Source organism: Grus americana, chromosome 1 (genome assembly GCF_028858705.1).
Source record: "Grus americana isolate bGruAme1 chromosome 1, bGruAme1.mat, whole genome shotgun sequence".
NCBI classification, from domain to species: domain Eukaryota; kingdom Metazoa; phylum Chordata; class Aves; order Gruiformes; family Gruidae; genus Grus; species Grus americana.
In genome coordinates, this window is record NC_072852.1 from 98,449,963 (window position 1) to 98,472,615 (window position 22,653).

A 22,653-nucleotide genomic window follows, 5' to 3' on the forward strand; every position below is an offset into this window, starting at 1 on the left:
TTAAATTCTGCAAAACATCCTATGATAGCACTTAACTGAGAATTTGTGTGTTTAGCTTGATGTTTTGAGTAAATCCCCTGCTTCAGCAACAGTTAACTCTTGAGACAGTACTGAAATTGAGACTAACCTGTTTATGTGTTCTAAAACTCAGCCAGGTCTTGTGGCCAGTGTCTTCAACTTCTAGGTTGTTTAAGAAATTCTACTTCTGTGCGACTTCTTTATGCTTTTCAACCAGAAATTATGTTCCCCTTAATATAGCCTTTGTAAGCACGTAGGCTACAGTCACCTAAGGGAGAGCTGCTTACCTGTTAAAGTTAAGACTGGAACCTAGTTTTGGGCCATCTGTAGGTATAGAAGGTTAACATTCAGAAGTTAATAGATGCATTTCCAAGTGATAAATGTCTATGAGCCACAGTAATGATACGTCAGTGCAATCAGAGAAATCTAGAAATGTTTAAACAATTGTTATCATAGTGTTCCTAGTTTCCTTCTGGTATCAGGTGAAGTTGACACCTGGATTCAAAAGATTGAGTCCCTTGAACGTTAATAAAATGAAAAAGCAGCCTGAGTTAGCTGGTAAATACAGAGAAAGGCTAAGAGGATTTCAGTAGTCTCAGCGCAGACTATCAATTGCTACGCCTCACTTCACCAAAATTTTTTGCCTTCTGGTAGGCTTTAATGTGTCTGTACTGTTGTGATAAACACTGAACAAGGTTTTAAGAATTGCTCTTCTAAGATGGAAATAATATACCTCTGGTTTGTGTTTTTTTTAAAAAGGTGCTCTACAAAAAAAGGGAACTTGAGCTGAGTCTAGTAAATATAGAAGCCAACCTCATGCCCTGTTTCTGCTCCCAGCTCACTTTCTTCCAAAGACTTCATTGACAAACTAGCACTAGTATTGTAACACAGGTTATAAACTATCTCTTTGATGTAAGTGCGGGTTTTTTTACTAAGTATTTGCTTAACAATTCTAATTGGAAGCTAGTGTTGAAGCATTTTGTACTACTTAATCTTGAATCTCTTCCATTCCTTGGTTCTGATCTTTTTTTGACACAGTAATTTGATCATGCTCTGTTACTCAAGATACACACTGACTTCACAGTAATTTAAGCATACATTTTTATAAAGCCTCAAGTTGAGGTTTCAGGCTTGTTTTCTGGAGCGTTCTTAAGTGATTCGATTCTCTAGCTAAACAAATCATAAAAAAACCATAGAAAGTGTGGCTATGCTCTTGTTGCTTCTGTTGCATTGCCACTTGTGATTGACTGAGCAGGGAATGAGCCAATTCAGAAGGCTGAATCGGGAAGAAAGCAATATTTTGTAGATTAGTCTCTTAGGTACCTGATGAGTGCTGATGCAGGAGAGGGAGGGCTGAAAGAAGGAGTCTGAGCTTTCTGATGTCAGCTAAGATTAAACTGACCTAACAATAATGCTTAGCCTGACCTTAAGAGTGTTTCATGGGAAGTTCTGCTGACATAGCAACTTGCTGTCACCAAAATGGGATGTTCTTGTTGTTCTGCTCTTGATTTGAAACTCTTCTTCCCTGCATTTGTGTGCTAAGGCCAGATACACCCATGAGCTGAGTAGCATGCTGATATTGGGAAGAACTTCAGGTTTTGTGCTCTTTTGCAGTTTGGCTTTGTCTTGTGGAAAAAGTTGACAGCTAGTGCAAAGTGTCAGTGTGGTCTTTCGGTCTTGGCAGTGGTGTGCTGTTAAGCAGGTCACAGTTCTACAGCTGGTAACAAAATGGATTGCTTTTGTAATTAGCTTTGTGCATGGCTGTTCCATATAGAAAATCTCTAAATCTGCTACCTATTACAAATAACAAGGCTGGAGGTGTGGAGACTACTCTCATTTTGTAGCATGAGTCCTTTGTTATATTAAGAAGGTCATATTTTCAAGACCCTGTATTTACTCAGTATTTTTTTTCAGTTAGTGAAAGAAGCTTGATTAAGAATTATTAGTGAACAGCATCTGTTATCGCGGTTGATATTTGATAGCTCTTAGTTCTGTGGCTTTTAATGCTAGAAGTGAGTTTTAGGGATTTTCCTGTTATGTTTACTCTTCAAACTGCTTTTTGACAAGTGAGAATGGTAAGCGCCTTGCCATTTTGTAGAAGATCCTTGCAATGGTCTGAAACTGGAGACGTAGCGAACACAATGTAAACCTGATAAAAACTTTGAAGAAAAGATGAAAGCTAGTGTTTATCTGAAATAAAACAATAGCTTGTACAATTTGGACTGAGATACATTTGCAGTACTGGACCTTGAAATCCGGTCTGTGTGGTGATGTGAAGGGTGGGTGGGAAAATGAAGAGATGCTTCAGCTCATTTTGAGGATGGGAGCGGAAGGTATCATAACTCAAAGGACCAAAACTATGTTCCTCTGGAAGGTGTTTTACCAAAACTTTTAGTACAAGAAGCTTATGCTTTCCTTCCCTGCACTCTCAAATGAGATAACCATTGTTCAGCTTTGAAATAATTTTTTTTAAGACTTCAAGTTGAGGTAGAGTGATCTCATGGTATTAATTAGCAAGTGTGGAGCCATGAGTAGTAAATGACTGCTTTATTAAAAGTCCTCTCAGTTGTTGAAATTAGAGATAGAGGGGAACTGTTGCAATTTGAGAAGCTGAGATGTGGACTGTTAGTGTCTGCATGCAACTACCAGTGTTATCTGCAAAACAGGTTGAGAGTCTTATTAGCATGTTTGCAAATAGATTGGAAAATGGATGTGTCCAGTAAATCAACTAGGAAGAGTATCCACTTGCTTAACTTCTGTTAGCTTTAGGCACAAGGTAGTTTTGTGATAGACTTGGACGTGTGAAGTATTACCAGTATGGATTGGATTGCTGTGTGATCAAAAAATCAATTAGTGCGTAGGGACTTAGCTTAAATGGAACCATCTAAAGGTACTGGAGATAGGAATACCAGGCTGCATATGAAAAAATACTGGATAATCCCTTGCTGCTCCAGACAATGTAAATGCCCTGTCTGTTGCCCATGCAATCTGACCAGTAGTATGAACTGTTTCATTAAAGGAGCTGTTCATGGAAAATAAGGAGGTGATTGGTGACAGCCAACACGGCTTCACTAAGGGCAAATCGTGTCTGACAAATTTGATGGCCTTCTATGATGGTGTTACAGCATTGGTGGATAAGGCAAGGGCAACTAACATCATCTATGTGGACTTGTGCAAGGCATTTGACACTGTCCCACACAATATCCTTGTCTCTAAATTGGAGAGACAGGGATTCGATGGATGGACCACTTGGTGGATGAAGAATTGGCTGGATGGTCGCACTCAGAGTTGTGGTCAATGGCTCAATGTCCAAGTGGAGAACGGTGACGAGTGGCGTGCCTCAGGGGTCGGTACTAGGACCGGCACTGTTCAGCATCTTTGTCAGCGACATGGACAGTGGGATTGAGTGCACCCTCAGCAAGTTTGCTGACAACACCAAGCTGTGTGGTGTGGTCGACACGCTGGAGGGAAGGGATGCCATCCAGAGGGACCTTGACAGGCTGGAAAGGTGGGCCCATGCGAACCTCATGAAGTTCAACAAAGCCAAGTGCAAGGTCCTGCACGTGGGTCGGCGCAATCCCAAGCATGACTATAGGCTGGGTGAGGAATGGATTGAGAGCAGCCCTGAGGAGAAGGACTTGGGGGTATTGACTGATGGGAAGCTCAACATGAGCCGGCAGTGTGCGCTTGCAGCCCAGAAAGCCAACTGTGTCCTGGGCTGCATCAAAAGAGGTGTGACCAGCAGGTCGAGGGAGGTGATCCTGCCCCTCTACTCCGCTCTTGTGAGACCCCACCTGGAGTACTGCATCCAGCTCTGGGGGCCCCAGTACAGGAGAGACATGGAGCTGTTGGAGCGAGTCCAGAGGAGGGCCACGAAGCTGATCAGAGGGCTGGAGCACCTCTCCTGTGAGGACAGGCTGAGAGTTGGGGTTGTTCAGCCTGGAGAAGAGAAGGCTCTGGGGAGATCTCATTGCGGCCTTCCAGTACCTGAAGGGGCCTACAGGAAAGCTGGAGAGGGACTGTTTATCAGGGGGTGCAGTGACAGGACAAGGGGTAATGGGTTTAAGCTGAAGGAGGGTCGATTTAGGTTAGATGTTAGGAAGAAATTCTTTACTGTGAGGGTGGTGAGGCACTGGAACAGGTTGCCCAGAGAGGTTGTGGATGCCCCCTCCCTGGAAGTGTTCAAGGCCAGGTTGGATGGGGCTTTGGGCAATGTGGTCTAGTGGAGGGTGTCCCTGCCCATGGCAGGGGGGTTGGAACTAGATGATCTTTGAGGTCCCTTCCAACCCAAACCATTCTATGAAGTCTGGCTGATTGGTAGAGACAAGAACTTCTGAAACACTTCTACAGGCTCAATGATATTTAGGTACAAAGCTTTGAAATGAATGAGATATCACAATATCATGTGCCATATCACAATATGATACTCAATTATTGTAACCCACCAGCAAGTCATCTGACAGTATCTTCAATAAGCAGGTTATGAGAGAACCTCATTCCATGTTTCAAAGGTATGCTGGAATATATGACCTGTCAGAGCACACATGACTGAGGAAATCAGAGGGAAGGCATAAGCTATTTTTCCTGTCTTCCAAGCGTGTAAAACAAAGGGTAAAAAAGATCCACGAAAACTTTGTCAAATATAAAGAAACATGTAAGAAAACTTTATGATGCTGTTTTTGCCTTAAGAAGTTACAAAATAAGATCTTGATTAGTAAGTGAATACAAATGGTTTCCTTAAGGGATGTTGAGAATAAGCAAGGATTTCGATATTGTGAACGCGCAAGCAAACAAGGTCAGATTTCAGTATTAGATTTCAAAAGGAGGAGAGCTAGGCTTTATTAAAACAGTATGTCCTATGCATTAGTACCTTGGATCACTTAAGAAGATGAGTAATGTGGCCTTGAAGTGTCTTATTCTTCAGAACCTTGTGCATCATAAGCCTCTAAAGCTTTATTTTGGAACAGGCATGTAGTTGTTACTCATTATTCAGGTACAATCTTTGAGCAAAATATTGACTCTCAAATGAAAATATCTGTCACAGGAAATACCTCTTAGAGCCTTGAGTCTTGGAGAGCCCTGCATATCAGCATAGTAATTAACTTTCTGGTTTGAACTGTTAGCTTGATTGCTCAGCAACCAAAAGAATAAATAATAACTGGCTGAAGATAAAAACCAGAGATGCTATTGCAAGTTAAAGATGTGGTTGTTCTGACTTGGGCTTTAAGCTATTTTTAAAACTTTAAATCCTTTGGAGTATAAACACTGTTTTATAAACTATATATAAGTACGAGATAAATGATTAGTATAGATGAGTTGGGGTTTTTCTTGTCTTTGGAGTCTGAACATGTGTCAGAAGATGAGATAAATGTGTAAAATTTAGTGTAATGATCTATTGGCTCTACTTCGTTTATTGGAGAAGATAAATGAACAAAAAGATGTAACTGATTATTGTTCTATAGCTGCCAGTGTGTGGATGTATATAAATGAGGCCTGCTCAGTTCAGTCTAAATCTTGAGGGTAGCAGCAATAAAAAAGTTTGACTAATGAAAATATTCATGCAACTCATATGAGAACATAATGTTCTTGTGGGACAAGTGAGCTGTTAGAAGTATTCCTTGGTGGAAAAACTGTAGTATTTTCATATCTTGAAAGAGAGATAACTGTTAGTTGAGTATTGACTTCTTAAATGTACTCTGGTTGGTTTTAGCTAAAGCCTCTAATTATTGGAAGTAGTTATCAAAAAAGAAAATTTGAAACAAAACAGCTGGTGTAGGATGACTTTCCAATTCAGTTTGTTACCTTTCCAGAAGTCTGAGCAGCTTTTGTGTAAGTTTAATTGTAGGGTTTTTCTGTACTAAGTTTGTTGGAGTTATATACAGCTGATCATTATGTTAAGGTTCAGTAGACTTAGATATTGCAAATAGCTGATTTCTGAACAGAAGTGTGATTTTCTTTATTTAAATGACATTGCAGAATACATGTATTCTGTACATTCTAAAATGCATTGCAGAAATGTAACTTGTGACCCTTATTTAGATATAAGGTAGAAAGCAATAGTTAAATACTTCTTGAGGAGTGTTCCACTTAAACGTAGCAATGGCAAGTGGAGACAAAAGTTTGGGTAGAATTCTGTGTGTTTCAGTGTTCAAACAGTTGCCCTCTTTCCAACGTTTATCTCAAGAATTCCATATTGGTTCCAGAGGCACGAGAAGACTAGACAAAATGTTCTTTCATTGCTCATGGATTAGTCATGGTAGATATTCTGTCTATGAAACTTATTTATTCAGTTGTTTGCATTTTCTGGCTATTTTTTTTCCCCTCACCAACCCCTCTTAGTGACTGGCATATCAACAATCTTGGTATAAAGTTCTAGCTTAGTTTGATTTATTTGTGCAACTTAATGTTTTCTTATTATTGGCATTAGTTGGTAGTTCTATACTGAAGAAATCCATAGCTGAATCTTTAAATCACTTGTTTAGGTGACTCGGTTGACTTAGTTATGGTTTGAACACTGAAAAAATCAATTGATGGGAAATGGAAAGCTTTCAACAATGGGCTCTTACATAAAGGCATATAGATAACTTTGTCCTGTACACATGGTTTTGCTTTTGTGGGAACTTGTTGACTGAAACGGTGGTTAATGTCTCCAGTTGAATGACCTCTTTATGCTTGTGAAAATAAGGCTACTAAAATTTAGACTTCAATCTAGTTCCATGGGTGAACTTTATCAGCAACAGCTTGAGTACTGATTGATAATGGAAGAGAAAATCAGAACAGTTGAAATGACTCTGTTAAAACTTAAACACAGTAGAAAGAAATACAGGGCTAAGGCTTTAGTTCTTTTTCATCATGTTAGTTTACTCCAAGAGAATGAATGATTGAAATTGCTAGAGCATGTGTTTGGAAAAGAAATTTTGAACCTGTGGTTAAATGAACTGCTTTGTCCTGGTAGATTTCCTTTCTTGAAAGGAGGTGGTGTGAAATGCTGAGCTTAGAATGTAGTTGCTACTGTGGAGAGTATTTTAGGTATTAAATGGAAATACATTGAATCTTAAGCAAACACTGACTATACCTATTATTACATATTTACTGTGTTAATACAGAGGAAGATCTAGTGTGAAAACACCGCACTACAGTGTGGCAGAAAGATCGTCTATGTATAATTGTACATGTCTTTGGAACTAGGATACCAAAGCTAAAATTGAATTCTTGACCATCACTGTTAAGATGGCGTAGTTTGTGGGGCTTGGGGGTTTCTTATTTGGTTTTTATTGTTGCTTTGCTTTTTAATTTGTTATTCGTATGGTAAGTGGTAGAAGTTTCACTTACACATTTCTCCTTAAATTATCTTTATTAGGAATCTTATCTTTTAAATTACTGCACTTACTTCTACTTTCAACTTAAATTTTTACCTGATGCTCTGGATCAGTAATCAAGCTGCTAAAATACCATGTCTGATTACTGTTTTTTCAGTAAATCTGAATACACACAATGCTCATATCTAGTTAAATTCTCAAATGACTGATATACCAGTTACACAATTATCAGGTCATTTTTATAGAAAGCTGTCTATTAGTATTCTCTGAAGAATGGTCAATCTACACTTAGCTTTGATGTTTCTGCTTAAAGCATGCTTTTATAATGTTTCCACACTGCTGTGAATCAGCTAGAATATGGTTATTCAGAAGAAAGTAGGAATTCTCTCTGAAAAAGGCAAGCTAATTATTGAAGAAGGCTTAATGTGAAGTCTTAGAGGCACAACCTTCTTGTGTACGGACTAATGATTGCTTTGTTTTTTAGGTGCCTTAGCTGGACCAATTGTTGATCCACATGTGACAGCAGTTTTGGGGAAGAAGGTTGCACTGAAATGCATAATTGATGTAAATGAAACGATAACACAAGTTTCTTGGGAGAAGATACATGGTAAAACTTCACAGACTATTGCTGTTCATCATCCTGAATATGGAATATCTGTTCAAGGAGAATACCAAGGAAGAGTGTCATTTAAAAACTACTCACTTACTGATGCAACAATCATCTTAAAAAATGTAACCTTTTCTGATGCAGGAGAATATATTTGCAAGGCAGTTACATTCCCACTTGGAAATACACAGTCATCGACGACTGTAACAGTACTAGGTAAGTCAACTTCTTTATAAAAGGAGGTGAAATTCTGCAAACTTAGTAATATATTGCATTTTACCTTTTAACCCAGTGACAATACAAAAAATGTATTTGCCAGTCTTTCATAACAGATGTCTTGGTATTCTTTCTGACTTTGAGGACACTTCTTTTGGATCTTGCTGCTTTAGAACTTGCTCTTTGATTTTTATTTTTTTTTTCCCAGATATTAAATATAAATAAGCAGTTCCTATTTAGGCATTGTGCTAATCAAACATTTGGACAGTGCTTTAGAACTTAAGCCTGGCAATACTGATACTGGGGACCTGTGTGTGTGCTGAGAGAAGCTGCCAAACATAGCTTTAGCTACCACCTTGTCTAAATTCCCTCATAAATTTGTTGCTAATATGATAAGTTAATGTAGCTGCTTGGGGCTGGTGATGTAAACTGTTCTTTGTACAGTATAAATGTAAAGCAAAACTGCCTAGACTACTAATGAGAGTTGTGAGATGAAAGAGGCAATTTAAGCCCTTGACTGGTTGTGGGTAGTCCAAATGTGAGCCTTACATAAACTCAGTTTTTCACAAACTAATTTTGTCTATCTTGTTGAGGGTTCAGTATTGCTGTCATGAAGGACTAGTACTGAAGCACAGGTAGACTTAGTTGGTAGTGCAGTATGAGGTAAAACAATTACTCGATCCTAAAATTTGAAGACTTACTCGTTTGTCCTCTCCTTATAGTATTATACCTTCTTATAATAGAGTAAGTTAGTTCTGTATCCACTGCAAGTCATCAAGTGATGCTTTCTACAGCTGAGGTGGTCCTCAATGACCTCTATTTTTGTAAACTAATGTGCTTTTTTAGTATTTTCATGGTATTTGATACCTGCTTTCTAATATTATGAGATTAATCATATGGCTGTAGCACAGTATGTAAACTGATTTTCACCACAAGGTGGGGCAAAATAAATGCATCAAAGCAAGTGACTTAATCCAATTTGAAACAAGTAACTTGACCAAAGAAGTTCTGTGTGATATACAAAGCATATAGCCTTATGGCTCTCTCCCACCTGTCTTCTGCCTGTACTACAAGTGGCTATTGCAGCAGTGTTTTGACTTCAGGTTTCAGCTCTTGTGCTTTATCAACATGCAGTGGCAAGTTCTTACTGCTTTCCCTCATCTCTTCTAGTCAGTTCCTGTTTCTAAGATAATTTTTTTCAGATGACATCAGTAGTTGTGTCCATTCTGCCCTTCAAATTTCAGGTTTATGGAGAACATGAGGAGGAACTTGGAAAGTAAATGTATTCTACCCTTGAAAATTTAGGAGGACTGCAACTTGCTTGATAAGATACATATTATAAAAAATTGCAGTTGGAATAGGTAAAGTATGTCAGGCATACAGTGGTCCCGATCATATTTTTTTTCATAGTTGATGATGTAGATGGTTGCTGATAGTTGTAAGCCTCTTGGTGACTTGGTATTAACCTCTGAATTGCGAAGATGCCTTTCTGTCCCAGTTAGCAGCTGCTTGGCTTGCATGTACATTTGGGTAGCCAACCCTCTGTTGGACTTAGCTATGTTATGTGGCCTCAGCAGAGCATTTTCTGTCCTTCTGAAAACTTTTTGCTACACTGACATCTAGACTTAAACAGTAAAAATACTGGGGAGGTAATGATTTTCAGAATATGCATGTAACTGAATAACTGAGCTTTAATGGCCTGAGCTCAGCAGTTCCAAGGTCAGCAGATTCTCAAGACATGGAGTAACTCCAATCAAAATTTAAAACCTGATGTAACTTAAAATCAGCTTTATTCTGACTGCATTCTCCCACTGTTCTAAAACAGTTTCCCTTAAGTGAGGAGAGAAAAGTTCATGTCCTAAGGCTGTAACTGTTTCCAGTCCAAGCAGCATTGCCTTTTTTCCTAGTCCCTGTCTGTTCCTATTTAGCAAAGAATTAGTTTCCTTCCTATGTGTAGCGGACATACTTAATCTTGTAGTAGATGCTTGTACACTGTCAGGCAGAGACACTGAAGACAAATGGAAGAAAAAATAACTATAGGATAAAATGTCCTGTATTTAGCTACAGTGCACTGATCAATTAAGACCACATTTAGAACCTCTGTCTTAGACTACTTAAGCTTAACAGACTTAGCATGTTTGGTGACTTTGCTCACTCCCAGTTTGCTTTGGTTAGTGCTTCATGTTGTCTTGAGGAAATGCACTGTAAAAGACAGTGAAAATATGAAAATGCTTTTTGAGTGAGAGATGTATTGATCTTGTGTAGAACTTTGGTTCTTCAAACTTACCTTGTTAAACTAGGGAAAAAAAACGCAAAGAATTGTATGTCAAGCAATTTCTTAAGACGATGACTAAACTGGATGAAATGGTATTTGAAGGCAGAAGATGGTGTGCTTGCAGAGCTTATGTAATTTTATGTCACTAGCTTGAACGCTGTACATGACTATTTTAAATACTTGGTTCACTTTGACTCCTACTGTCTTGCTAAGCTACATTTCTCAGCATAGGTATTGATAAAGTAGATCTTGTTCTTCTGCAGGCTAGCTCTTACCAGTGCTACAAGTGAAGAACAAGAGCTGCACAGATGAGAATAGCAAATGGTCTGTCACCACTAATAGATCCCAGACATGCTACTGTAGAAATTCTTACAATAAGGAATTAAGGGAAGATGCGTGTCAGACATTATGGCACATGGATCCTCTCAGACAGTTCTAATAAAGTAATGGTGTTTGAAAAGTTGTAGCTGATGAGATGTACACATTCTTAAGTACCCCACAATACTCCAGGCCAAGAATAAGTATCAAGCAGATAAATTAGCGAACTTACTGTTATTAAAAAAATAACAACAAAACAAAAAACCCCAAAGGATTAATTAGCGGGTGGGATAAGTCACACAGAAATATAAAGCTGCGGATTTTGAGGGGAGAGAAAATAAAAACTAGAAATACAGTTTTGCAAAGACATTATTCAAGTAAATGTCAGTTGGAATGAAGGGGCTCACAATTCCCAGTGTCATTCTGTTGCCAAGGAATTAGTCAATTTAATGGTAAGTGGAAATAATACTGCTTGTGTTGTAATCATGCCAATTTTGTCCAGACCTCCTGTGCACAGTGGTAGAAGAAAACTGGTTTTAAAACTAACAGAAGCAGTTGAAAAAGGCTTATGAAGTACTTAAAACCAAGAAGAAACTTTGAGACCTGGAAACTTAATGCAGTAGGATTTCAGGCTCTTTGTTTTCTGAATGCTTTATTATGTTGTTTTTCTATAAAGCAATGTAAGTCATGACTAACAAAAAAATCTGTCCTTGTCCATGTGAATGTAAGGTGAAGCCTAGAGTAAGTAGGGTTAAATTACATAGTGGTCATGAATCAGTAAAAAGGCTAGCACAGATGTGCCAAATTAGTTGAGACTTCATTAAGCAGCTGCATGTCTAGCTTCCATACTGCAGTGACCATTTCTTATAACTCAAATATTCATACTGTAACATTGCTTTGAATTTGTGTCATTATTCCGCTAAGATAAATGAATAAGATGATCAATGCATGCTGACCTTTGGATACACTGACTGAATGGACAGAGGTTGTCTACTCAATTATTTAAAGGGGATGGGGGGAAAACTGCCACTGCCCTTGAACTCTTACATTGTGGAAGCAGGTCCCTTCTGCTTTTGGATCTTTGTGGGATTGGTGGTTTCCATTCCCAAACTAAGCGTTGTCCCCACCACCTGCTTCATTTGACCTGAATAGAGCGTAGTGTTTTTACTGAATGAATGAAGCAGCTTCTATAATGCTTTCCCAACCTCCTTCATGTGTCCCCACCACCACTGTGAGCAATGCAAGTCTGCAGAGCATGCTTCAGTATGATTCACATAGCACACTGAATGGTCCAGGGACAAAAGAGGACTGCTACAAGAGTCTGTGTATATAGAAGTTATGCTTTCCAAAAAAAAAAAAAAAAAAGCCAGCCAAAACATAACAAAAAAACTCTTCAAACCCTCTGCTTTGGTAATCTTTTTTCCAAGTTGAAAACAGTAAAACTGTTTCCCTATGTGAGAGGTAGATGCCAATGGCCCTTTGTAATTAGGGATTCATTCGCAAGATGTTTATCTTAATCGGTGAGTGAAACAGCTAGAAAGGCTATAGAATGAGTAACTGGGTTTCTGCTGGTTTTGTTTCAGTTGCTGGGACAAAGTAATCCCCAGGGATAGACTATAGAAATAAGATCATAACAACAGTTGCTTTCTGCTTTTTAGCATGTGGTTATTCAGTTATCTTGTAGTTGGTGTGTGGTCCAAGAATCACGATTTATGGGAAGATGTGACAGTAGAAGCCTAACTGTTTGTGAAGTATAATAAAACTAAAGCACCAGAACACACTGGACTGGGAATAAGTATATTTTATGAAGTTGAGTAGTTTTAAATAGTTCAGCTTTGTGTCTTTGACAAGTGTAAAACTAAGACTTAGACAATGAACTGAAACTGACCAGTCTCACAAATTTCAGATATTGCTTGAGAAAGCAAAGTATGCTTTTTTCCTAATAATGATAATCTTAGGAGAAACTAGACTTTTAAACGAGTCTATATCCTGTTCTCTGACTACTGTCACTTAATATGTGAAGACTTTTTTTCCTAAAAGCACAGTAAGTGAAGCAGCATACTGAGTAGTCTGCTTTGGGTCTGGAGATCTCTGCTACCTTAGTTAAGATCTCTTGTTGATTTTTGTATCCCTTCACAGAGGGTTAGAAGAAAAATTCTGGAGTTGTACTCGCTTTATTTTGAGGAAAATTCAAAGGAATAGAATACATGAAACTTTATTTCCAGGTGAAATGACTTGGGTCTGTAAGTTCTGGCATGAAAAGCTAATGATAGCTGCTAATTTAATTGATTTCACTGTGATGGAGATCGGGGGGGGGGGTGCTACAGCAGAAATTGGTATATCTCTGCTTGTAAGGCTAAATGTAAATTTGAGTGTTTATTTCTGCATTTCAGTAATACTACAGAAGCTATTGAAAAGGCTGCTGCTAGTGATTTGGGGGGTATAAGGTGGTAATGTTTATGTTAAATGGTGGAAACCAAATTGTGGGTCAAATAACTAAGCTATATAATGACAAGTTCAAGGCTTTTTCCAGAAGATACGATGCTTCATATGTACATTAATGAAATATCCAAGCTTACTGCAGAAAGTTTTAGTTGTTCCTAGTGTTGGAGAGCAGGGAATTAAACTTTGAAAGAAGCTGTGTTAAGAGATGCTTCAAATCTAGAAGAGTAACTATAGGACTTGTTGGAAAAACCCTGCTGTTGCTTTATTTACAGTAGGGTCGCTAACAAATCAGAGGGTAGGCATTCAGAGAAACAAAGTAGAAACTAATCCACTCTCGGTATTTGCCCAAATGACTAACCTTCAATTTGGTAATGAGGTACATTCTTTAAGCACTTGTAAGCATAGAACAGAAACCACATATTTTTATTATTTGCTCAATTACACTAAAAGTAAAGGCAACTACTAAATTGATAACCTTATAAACTGCCTTCTTCAGACAAGAGCAGTGTTAGACTGAGCAGAAAACAATCAAAAACTGATTCTAGCATTGAATTCACTCAAGCTGAAAACACTTGTTACCCATTTATCTCTTAAAAGTGTAGGTAGTTGAAGTATCTTGCCAGATATTGTGAACTCTGCTCTATTTCATTTCAAGGTATGTAGGTCAGCTTCAGCTCCTTGGAAAGAAATTCCATGAACTAAACTTTTTCTTATAGGATACTGAAAGGCACAGAAGTTGCAAGACTTGTCTCTGCAATTAGTGAGGACTGGTCCAGTGAGGTGGATTCTGTAGCATTATGGTTTGTAGTGATGACTTCACTTCAGAGGACTTGATAGTCTCATTAGATCAAAGGCAGGGATTATGTAATAGGCTAGTATACTACTGGGAAACTTCTGTCTTCTAGTATTGATGGTAGAAATGGGCCATCCTAGAAAGCAAAACCTTTGTATCTGAAGCACCAGATGGTATTTCTGACTTAGGCTGCGACAGGTGAATGTCTTGTACAGGGCCAAAGCGGATTTCTTAAATAAGAAGGAAATTTTTTGTAAAAGCTTTTCTTTCAGTCTATGGCCCTCAATGGTAGACTCGTACATCAGGAACTCGATTTCTTTCAGAAGAAAGTCTATTCTCTAAGCCTCTAAAACTTTGCATATCAAAACCATACAAATTTTATCTAAACATTATGTGTATATTAAGTATACGTGTATACGTAATAGATTTTATATATAATGTATGTGGATATATAATAAAATACTTTTTTAGTGATTAACTGTCCTTTTCAGTATAGAATCAATTCATATTGTTGTACTGATCAACAGAAGCTGACACTCTTAATGTCAGGTGTTAAAACATTGAATTAAGTAGCTTTGAAGTGACACAAGCTGACAATATAGATTAATACTTTAAGTATAATGCTTGAAAGTGCAGCAGGATGCAAGCTTTTTCTAAAATCATGGTGTAGTTTCAACCGAATATCTTCAGCTGTCTGTGGTCAGACAGTGCAACTAGAGCACTGTAATTTTGAACCTAACCATGTCAGAATTCCCTGTCAGTGCATTAAATGCAATGAAAAAGCAACATTAAACTTCAATGAGTGGACAAAGCTGAACAGTATCAGGAGGCCAAAGCTCTGTAGAGCTGATATCTCTGATGTATGACATGATCTTATTTCTAGGGTATCTTATTAACATGGGCTTTTTGCAAATGGCTTAGATTTTGTCTAACTCTTACATAGCAACAGTTTCAAAGATGTGGAGTCTTGATTAAATTTAGGTTGTTTTTTTTCCCCCTCCCTAGTTGAACCTGTTGTGAGCTTAACAAAAGGACCAAGCCCTCTAATAGATGGTGCAAATCGGACAGTAGCAGCCACTTGTACAGCAGCCACTGGAAAACCTGCTGCGGAGATTGACTGGGAGGGAGGTCTTGGTGAAATGGAATCCAGCTCTACTTTGTTTCCAAATGAAACGGTGACAGTTGTAAGTCAGTATATGATTGTCCCTACACGATTTGCAAGAGGAAGACGCATAACTTGTATTGTGAGGCACCCTGCTTTGGAAAAGGAGATAAGATACCCTCATGTGTTGGACATACAGTGTAAGTATTCTGTAAGGTAACTACTACTTGGTATATATCTTATAACTACCCTCTTTATCGGTGTATACCTTCCACAGGAAGGAGATGAGCACTTACTGCTTCAGGAAAAAAAGGGAAATTAAAAATATATAGAAAAGCATGCGATAAGAGGTAGGTCACGCAGGAGTAGAAACCTAGGGTCTCTGTATTAAAAAAAGTAAAAATCTAGTCACAAAACTAGAATACCGTTATGTTTCTACTGTTTCTTTTGGATATTGGCTCATGGGTAAACATTATTATTCATGTTTATATTTAACATTGAAAAAATTACAGACAAAATAACAAACTGAGTTGATCTGTGAACTGTTTATAGTGCCTTAGAATTTCAGCAGTATTAAAAAAGAATTCTAATGAAGATTCATGTTTGAGATGACAAGTTGAAAGTAGGTCTTATGCGGCTCAGTATGTTATTTTCAAATTACTCACTAAGCTTTTTTGGCTCTAATTTAGATCAGCGAAACAGGAACATAATATATACATTCCTAACACTTTGTTGTTCAGCTTCAGATTGCTCATGTAATTCAAACCTGTACTAGGCTTGTTTAACAAATTTGTGGCTTTAAAACACATGAATATGAAGTGAGATGGCTTACAATGCTGCTTAGCTAAAACCAATTAAGACAAGCTTCAGGCATGTGATCCATTTTTTGTTGCGCAATGCATGTGATAAAAAAGAGCTATTTTCAAGTTCTTCCTTTGTTATCCCGTCTCAGCTGTGCTGCTTTAAAGTTCCTAAATCATAAAAGTCTGTCAGTTCAATTAGAAGAAATGTAGTGGCTAGAAAAAGTGAACTATGCTATTATGGATCCTCTTGTGGGTTTACTTTTGTTCTGTTTGGTAAAGAATCACTTATTTGGGCATAAAATAATTGTTAGTACTGGTTTATTTTGTCAATGTTGAAATGAAGTTCTAGATTGAAGTGCTATTGATACAGAAATGGAAGTAAAGATTATTTGTTCCCATTATTGTCTCAACGAATAAGAGAATGAACTGTATTCAAAGTGAAATGAGGGGGCAAGATGATCTTAAACTTATTTTTATCTGAAATAAATGCTAAGGCATGTTTCAGACCTTATAACAATTGTATAGTAAGCAACACAGTGGCAAGCGAGAAGCAGAGATTTTGTCTGTGTTCTCTAGTCTTCCTTCAGTCTTCCGTTATGCTTACAACTTTTGCTACTACTACTTCATCTCTGCTGTAGGAGCTTATACCAAATCATACTGGTTCTTCTGTTCTCTGGGTTCTGAATGTTTCAGCTAGGTATCTCTGGCTTATCTGAAGTGACCTCCATGCTTTTTAGAGTCATAACAATGTAATTCTACATTATGATGCCAGTGGATAACTACTAACCTTTTTAACTGGCATATGTGGATTTTTTGATGACTTGCTAATTACCTGGCTTCTCAAAACGCTGTTTCTGATCCTTTGCTGTATCTTGTTAGTGAGAAGTACCTCTGAATTACCTTTCCTCACTTCCAAAAAATATCAAACTGATTGTTTTCTTCTGAAGTGTTCTCACTTCCCTAAAGTGCTGTATGTTTGCTGAAAGCATGCAGTGGGACAGTTGCTCTGATTGAAACAACTTACTGTTCCTGATCTAACACACTGCTGCATATTATACTGTAGCCTGGAACTGTATTGGTGTGCTCCATGTATTCGGGTGGTGGTGTTTTTTAAATTACACACACAAACAAACCCCAATAAAAAAAAAAATCTTCTGCTCCCCTGAGCTGACCATTAAATTGTGATGATTGATAGGTTAAATCTTTTTTTGTCAGATGCCCCAGAAGTTTCAGTAACTGGCTATGATGGAAACTGGTTCATTGGAAGAGAGAACGTTCAGCTCAGATGTAATGCTGATGCAAATCCATTACCTATGGAATTTATGTGGACCAGGTAAATATTTATAAAAAGGGGCTGCCACATGATTAAAGTGGAATAATCTCTTAGCTTACAGTAAACAGCTGTTTTGAAAACAAGTATATGACTTCTGTTGGGTTGTAATGGTATTTATCCAGCCTTTTAAAAAGAGGGTACAAGATGTGTGTATATATGAATGTGGGTGAGTGGATATCCTGTAAATTTACAAGCCTGAACAGTTTGTCATTACTCTCAGGATAAAATCTTTTGTAGTTACTTAGTAAAGTAGACTAAACCTGTGCACTGTATAGGGCAAAGCCCAATAAATCTAGTAGGGATCTAACTTATTTCACTAGTTCTGTTTTATTATTACTTAAGGTAGATTGTAAATACTCAGACTTCTGTATCTGCCTTTTAAAATCTGGAAATTACACTTGAGATGTCAAATGTTGCTTACTGAATTATAGAATTTGTCATGTTTTTCAAAAGTGCTCAAGTAATTGCCAAGGCAGATCAATGCATAGCGATGGAAACTAGGTCTTGAACATATGTCTCTAGAAGAAAAAAAACCTTACATAACAGACGCATTTCATTAATATATGGATTGGGCAGGCCGTGCTCAGAAATGTACTGCTTAGCTTTTGCAGCTATGGATGTACTTTGGGCAAGAGACAGAGGAAGGCAATAAAAGCAAGCATAGATCACAATCTGTCCTGTGAAGGAAAAAAAATTAAACCCAGCTATTTTAAATTCCTTTGTTTCTACAGGCAACAAATAAAATAACTTACCTAAGGACAGTGTAAATTTATATGTAGCTATGTTACAGTGCTTCTGTTAGTAAAGTCACAGGAATATTTACTGATGGAAGCTGTAATCCATTTCCCTACCTTCTCAATGGTAGATATAATTTAGCATGTAGGAACTGCAGTCATAATGTGGTTTGAAAATGTTGTACTGGTAAGTTTGGAATTGCTTGATGGCAGTTTCACAGGAAAACAAAACATTACTGTAACTGACTCAAACCTAAAAGCAGCCATTGAGATCTTAAGTCAGTATTGCAGCTAACTCTAGTCAGAATGGCATGGCTACACTAAAGTAGGTGTAGTAAAATGTGTGCTTTACCTACACGCTACCATAGGTTGCCATCCCCATCCCATGCTTAGCTCAAATTCAATGTGATGAGAGATTTCAATGCACAAAAATTACTATGTTTAAAAAAGCATGTCAGATTTTCAACAGCAATACCACTTGTTTCTTCAGTTGAACTGGGATCTCAGTTCTCTGATTTGAATTAGAGATATATGTAAGAACTAATCAATACACTTATTTCCAATTCCGGAAGAAATACACATTTAAATACGTTTAAAGCACTTCAAGCTTCAGAGTCACCTTTAAAGTTTCTAAGGTTAAAACGGAACCAACTTTTACAAGAAAAGCTTAATCTTCTGGCATAAAACTAGTGTACCTTTTTGTTTGAGAAAGTAGCTGTATTGAGATTGTGTGCTTTCCATTTCCTTAAACACTCAAGCTATCCTTTTGCATATAATTCCCCCCTGCCCCCCGTTGAAGTTCCTCATTCACCTTCTTGGTTGGGTTTTGTTCTGTCTTATTGGTTTCAAATTATAACAGCTTTTAGAACCTACCATACCAGAAAATCTTTATCCCTTGGAAGCAAAGGGACACTGTATCTGCTAGGTTAGTAATATTTTCATGGTCAATAATATTTTAATGTTGCACGTATGAGAATTTTATTAGAATAGAGCTTTCCAACCAGTTGACTATTTTATAATGTTTATTGAAATAAATAATTCTGGTGATATGAATTATGAAGTCCATACTAAATCACTTTTATCAGCTGGATATGGCTGAAACAATTCTGGGCAATAATCATTGTCAGCAAAGCAATGGGAATGTTATCTTGAACCTACATTTATTGGAGATTGTTTACTTTGAACTGGGGTGGGGGGGTTGAGTACCTATTTTAAAGTGTCCAGGGTGCTGCTTTTTTGATACTACCAAAAAAAAAAATCATACTTGCTAAATGCTTCCAAGATACTGAGACCTAATGATCACATGGTTGAACATTGACTTAGTCCTGCTTAGCTGTTAATAGATACTTAGATAAAAGCAAAATGGGATGCAATGGCATGAGATGACACAGGTGTTTAATAGGCACTTGGCAGCTCTGTTAAAACAGTTCCAGTGCCTCTGCCCTTTCCCCTTTCCCTGTTGTGCTTACACAGTTGTTACTGCAATCACATGCAGAATGCTACAGGGAAATGATAGATTTGGAAAAACTAGTTGATTGGAAACATTTTTTTAACCACTGTTTCCCCAAACATATCACCAAGTGCTGTAACTTAGATAGAAAATTGATGGGAGATGAGCAAAGGCAGGTTGAGAGGGAAGAAACTGTTTGAGTTCTTGCTCAAAAATCCTAGTCAAAATGTCCTACAAATTAAACGTGCACTGACAGAAATACTTATTGTAGTAGCTCAATTGGAAGCAAAAGAACAGGCAGATATTCCTTACAGCAGTATAAGTGCATCTTTGTTATTTTTTAGAGCTTGAGGTGGATTGTTCCTCCAAGTCCTTTTAAGATAATGTTTTTAGTTGTAGTAGTGGTCATTTGTAGACAGCTTGCGAGTGCCAGATTTGATGTTTAAAGGACTTGGCACAGAAATTAAATACCAAATGTGCAGGTGAACACTGAGAATATCCAATGAAAGCCCACTGACGATGTCAGAGCACAGTGAAAAGCTCGCTCTCTAGAGACTATGGCAAGTATTTTTAACTATTATATTTCAGCTGTCAATCTTAAGGATTAAAGGCTGAATATTACTGTTTTATTTTAGGTTGGATGGACAATGGCCTGAAGGATTGCTATCTGTCAACAATACTCTACAGTTCAGCAGCCCATTGACTTACAACTACACTGGGACTTACATATGTAAGGTGACTAATTCCCTTGGTCAGAAGAGTGATCAGAAGACTATCTACATATTAGGTAAGTCTGTCTTCTCAGCAAAAGCAGTATGTTAACTTGGAAATTTTTTTCGATCAATGTTGAAATAGCAAACTGAAGAGCCAGTTGATACACAAAATATATACTCCTTTCAATAGTGTGAAAACCTATTGAAAGTATGGATTTGAGAGCTACAGTAAAACTTGGGATTAAACTGACTTTTCAATAATAGCAACATGCAGTGGAAGTTCTTAAGATTGAGGTAGTAGTTTCCATAGTGCTTCTGATACATTATTAGTTTCTCTTGGTAGGGGAACTTTTTTCCGATGTTAACCTGCATTTTGGCAAGACATATTGACTACAATAAACAGTACCTTGTCTGTAATAAACTGAAAAAACAGATGTTAGTGGGAGAGGAACAGCTACATTTAGAAAAGGCAAAGATGCTCTGCTTTAAGGAACCTAGGGTTATGTTCTGAATGCGTGTGTTGTACTCCGGTTATTTGTTACCTCCTTTTCTTGGTTACAGATATCCAGTAATCAAAGTATCTCATGCAGAACTCTTACAGATCTACTTAGTATAATATTGCAAATTTATGTGTCTGTTTAGCACCACTGCTGTTGGAAAACATCCTTGTATCTATTAACACAATGTAATTAATGTTTTACTTTGACACCTTTTTTGTGAAAGAACAGCATGACTTAGGTTATGTGTAAATAGTGCTATACAAGTGTGAAACAGCTCTCCAGATTTCCATAATGGATTAGGAAAATAAGCTGATACCTAGCTTAATCGATAAGTGCTAGTATACTATCATTTGTAAAGGAAAAAAACACAGATATGAAAAGTAAAATTCATTCTGTTGTATGGTGTTGCTGCTCTTTAGTATAGTTCTTGACATTAGTTATTCCACAAAGTGAATTGTCAGAGTGCGCGTTGGCCAGTTACAGGATACAAACATAGATGACTTCTTTGTAAGAACTTTAAAACTAAGTAAGATTGAGATGAGAATGAAAACTTAAGATTAAAACTGAAGGTACGGGATGTTTGAAGCTACACCTGTCACAATTCATATTTGATGGTTATTTGCATCTTTAGAACAAAGGATGGTGTTTCGGTCAGACTAACATAACTACACTGCAGGTCACTGTGGGAAAACTAGTAAGTTCTAATTAACTGACTAGTTAATGAGCTAGTTAACTGGAAACTTCTAAATAGTTTGAGAAAGTGGAATTATTTGTAAACAGCTTAATAGCTTGAATTTTATGTAACTTTTAATACTTTGCAGCACTTAAGTCTTATGAAAGTCACTTCTGTGAGAAGTTACTTTTGGATGCTTGGTTCTAACAATTCCTTTATGAAGAACAACTCATGGCTGTGTAACAGTCTCAAAACAATTACAAAGACTGTCGCATTGGAAGAAGTATCAAGTAAAAAAAATATCATCATGAAATAGGATGAAATACTCTCCTTGAATGTAACATTAAAATACACTTAAACTGTATTGTTATTTTCTGAGTATAGCTCTGTTCTCAGCCCTGTTCTAGCTGTTAGGAGGGAGCAAGCTTTTTCATGTCCACTGCTTTCAAGTTGTTAGTTCTAAGAATATGATCTGTTAAAAGTAGAACTCATGCTATTTACCGTAACTGTCATGCATGAAAATATAAGGCTATCATTCAAATGAGACTTGAGACTAACAGCCTAAAATGGGTTAAGTATGAAATCTTATATGGTGTTTCCTAAAATGAATCAAGTTTTTGAAAAAGCAGAATAGAAATATATGCTAGTTGAGCTTATGATAGCTTATGTTCTAGCCTGTGGCAAATGCAACATAATTTAAACTAGTTTACTGCAGAGATAGTTAAGCTGCAGTAATTGGTCTTTGGTGTGGACTGATGGATACTGTTTACATGGGTGCTGCTTTTCAGCTTTGTTCAGCAACTTTGTTTTGCTGCAGTAACTTTACTGCAAATAGCAAAATCTAGCTGTGTTTAGGGAGTGTCAAAACTGAACCTCAGCTAGCTAGACATCATACCAGGTCATGGTTCTTGAAGTTATGTGCCCTAGTGAAAACAAATACATGATGTTAAATTTTCGTTTTTAAAAACTTCATGTTAATCTTGGAGTGTGTAGCGTGACCAACAACTAAGAAAATACAGGTGATTTTAGGCAACTTAGAATAAATCTGGTGCTGTATCACTACAACTAATGCTCAAGCAAGTCATACACATTAGTTTAACATGGAGACAAGCATCCAGCATTCTGCTGTAGATGCCTTAGGGAAGATTATACCAAACTGATTAAAAACAGTGTATTAACTCTTAGTATATAGGAGAAATGATTAAAATGAGAGAAGTGGGGCAATCATAAAATATAGCACCTGTATTGTTTTCAGAAATTAATATTAAGCACATTTTATTGTAACTCTTAAGAATAATTTTTCAGTGTGACTGGCTTTTTTAATTAACTAAAACGCCCCTAAAATTATTCAGAA

At 37.3% G+C, this 22,653-nt stretch overlaps 1 protein-coding gene across 2 annotated transcripts in view; it reads left to right on the forward strand.

Moving 5' to 3' along the window:
* The window catches only part of NECTIN3 (nectin cell adhesion molecule 3), a 71,557-nt gene that overhangs the window by 22,182 nt on the left and 26,722 nt on the right, over positions 1-22,653 (forward strand). For both annotated transcript variants that reach the window (XM_054836858.1, XM_054836849.1), the window contains exons 2-5: positions 7,822-8,160; positions 14,997-15,293; positions 17,112-17,229; positions 20,049-20,200. In XM_054836858.1, coding sequence (XP_054692833.1) covers positions 7,822-8,160; positions 14,997-15,293; positions 17,112-17,229; positions 20,049-20,200 — 906 coding nt within the window. The remainder of the gene's footprint in view (positions 1-7,821; positions 8,161-14,996; positions 15,294-17,111; positions 17,230-20,048; positions 20,201-22,653) is intronic.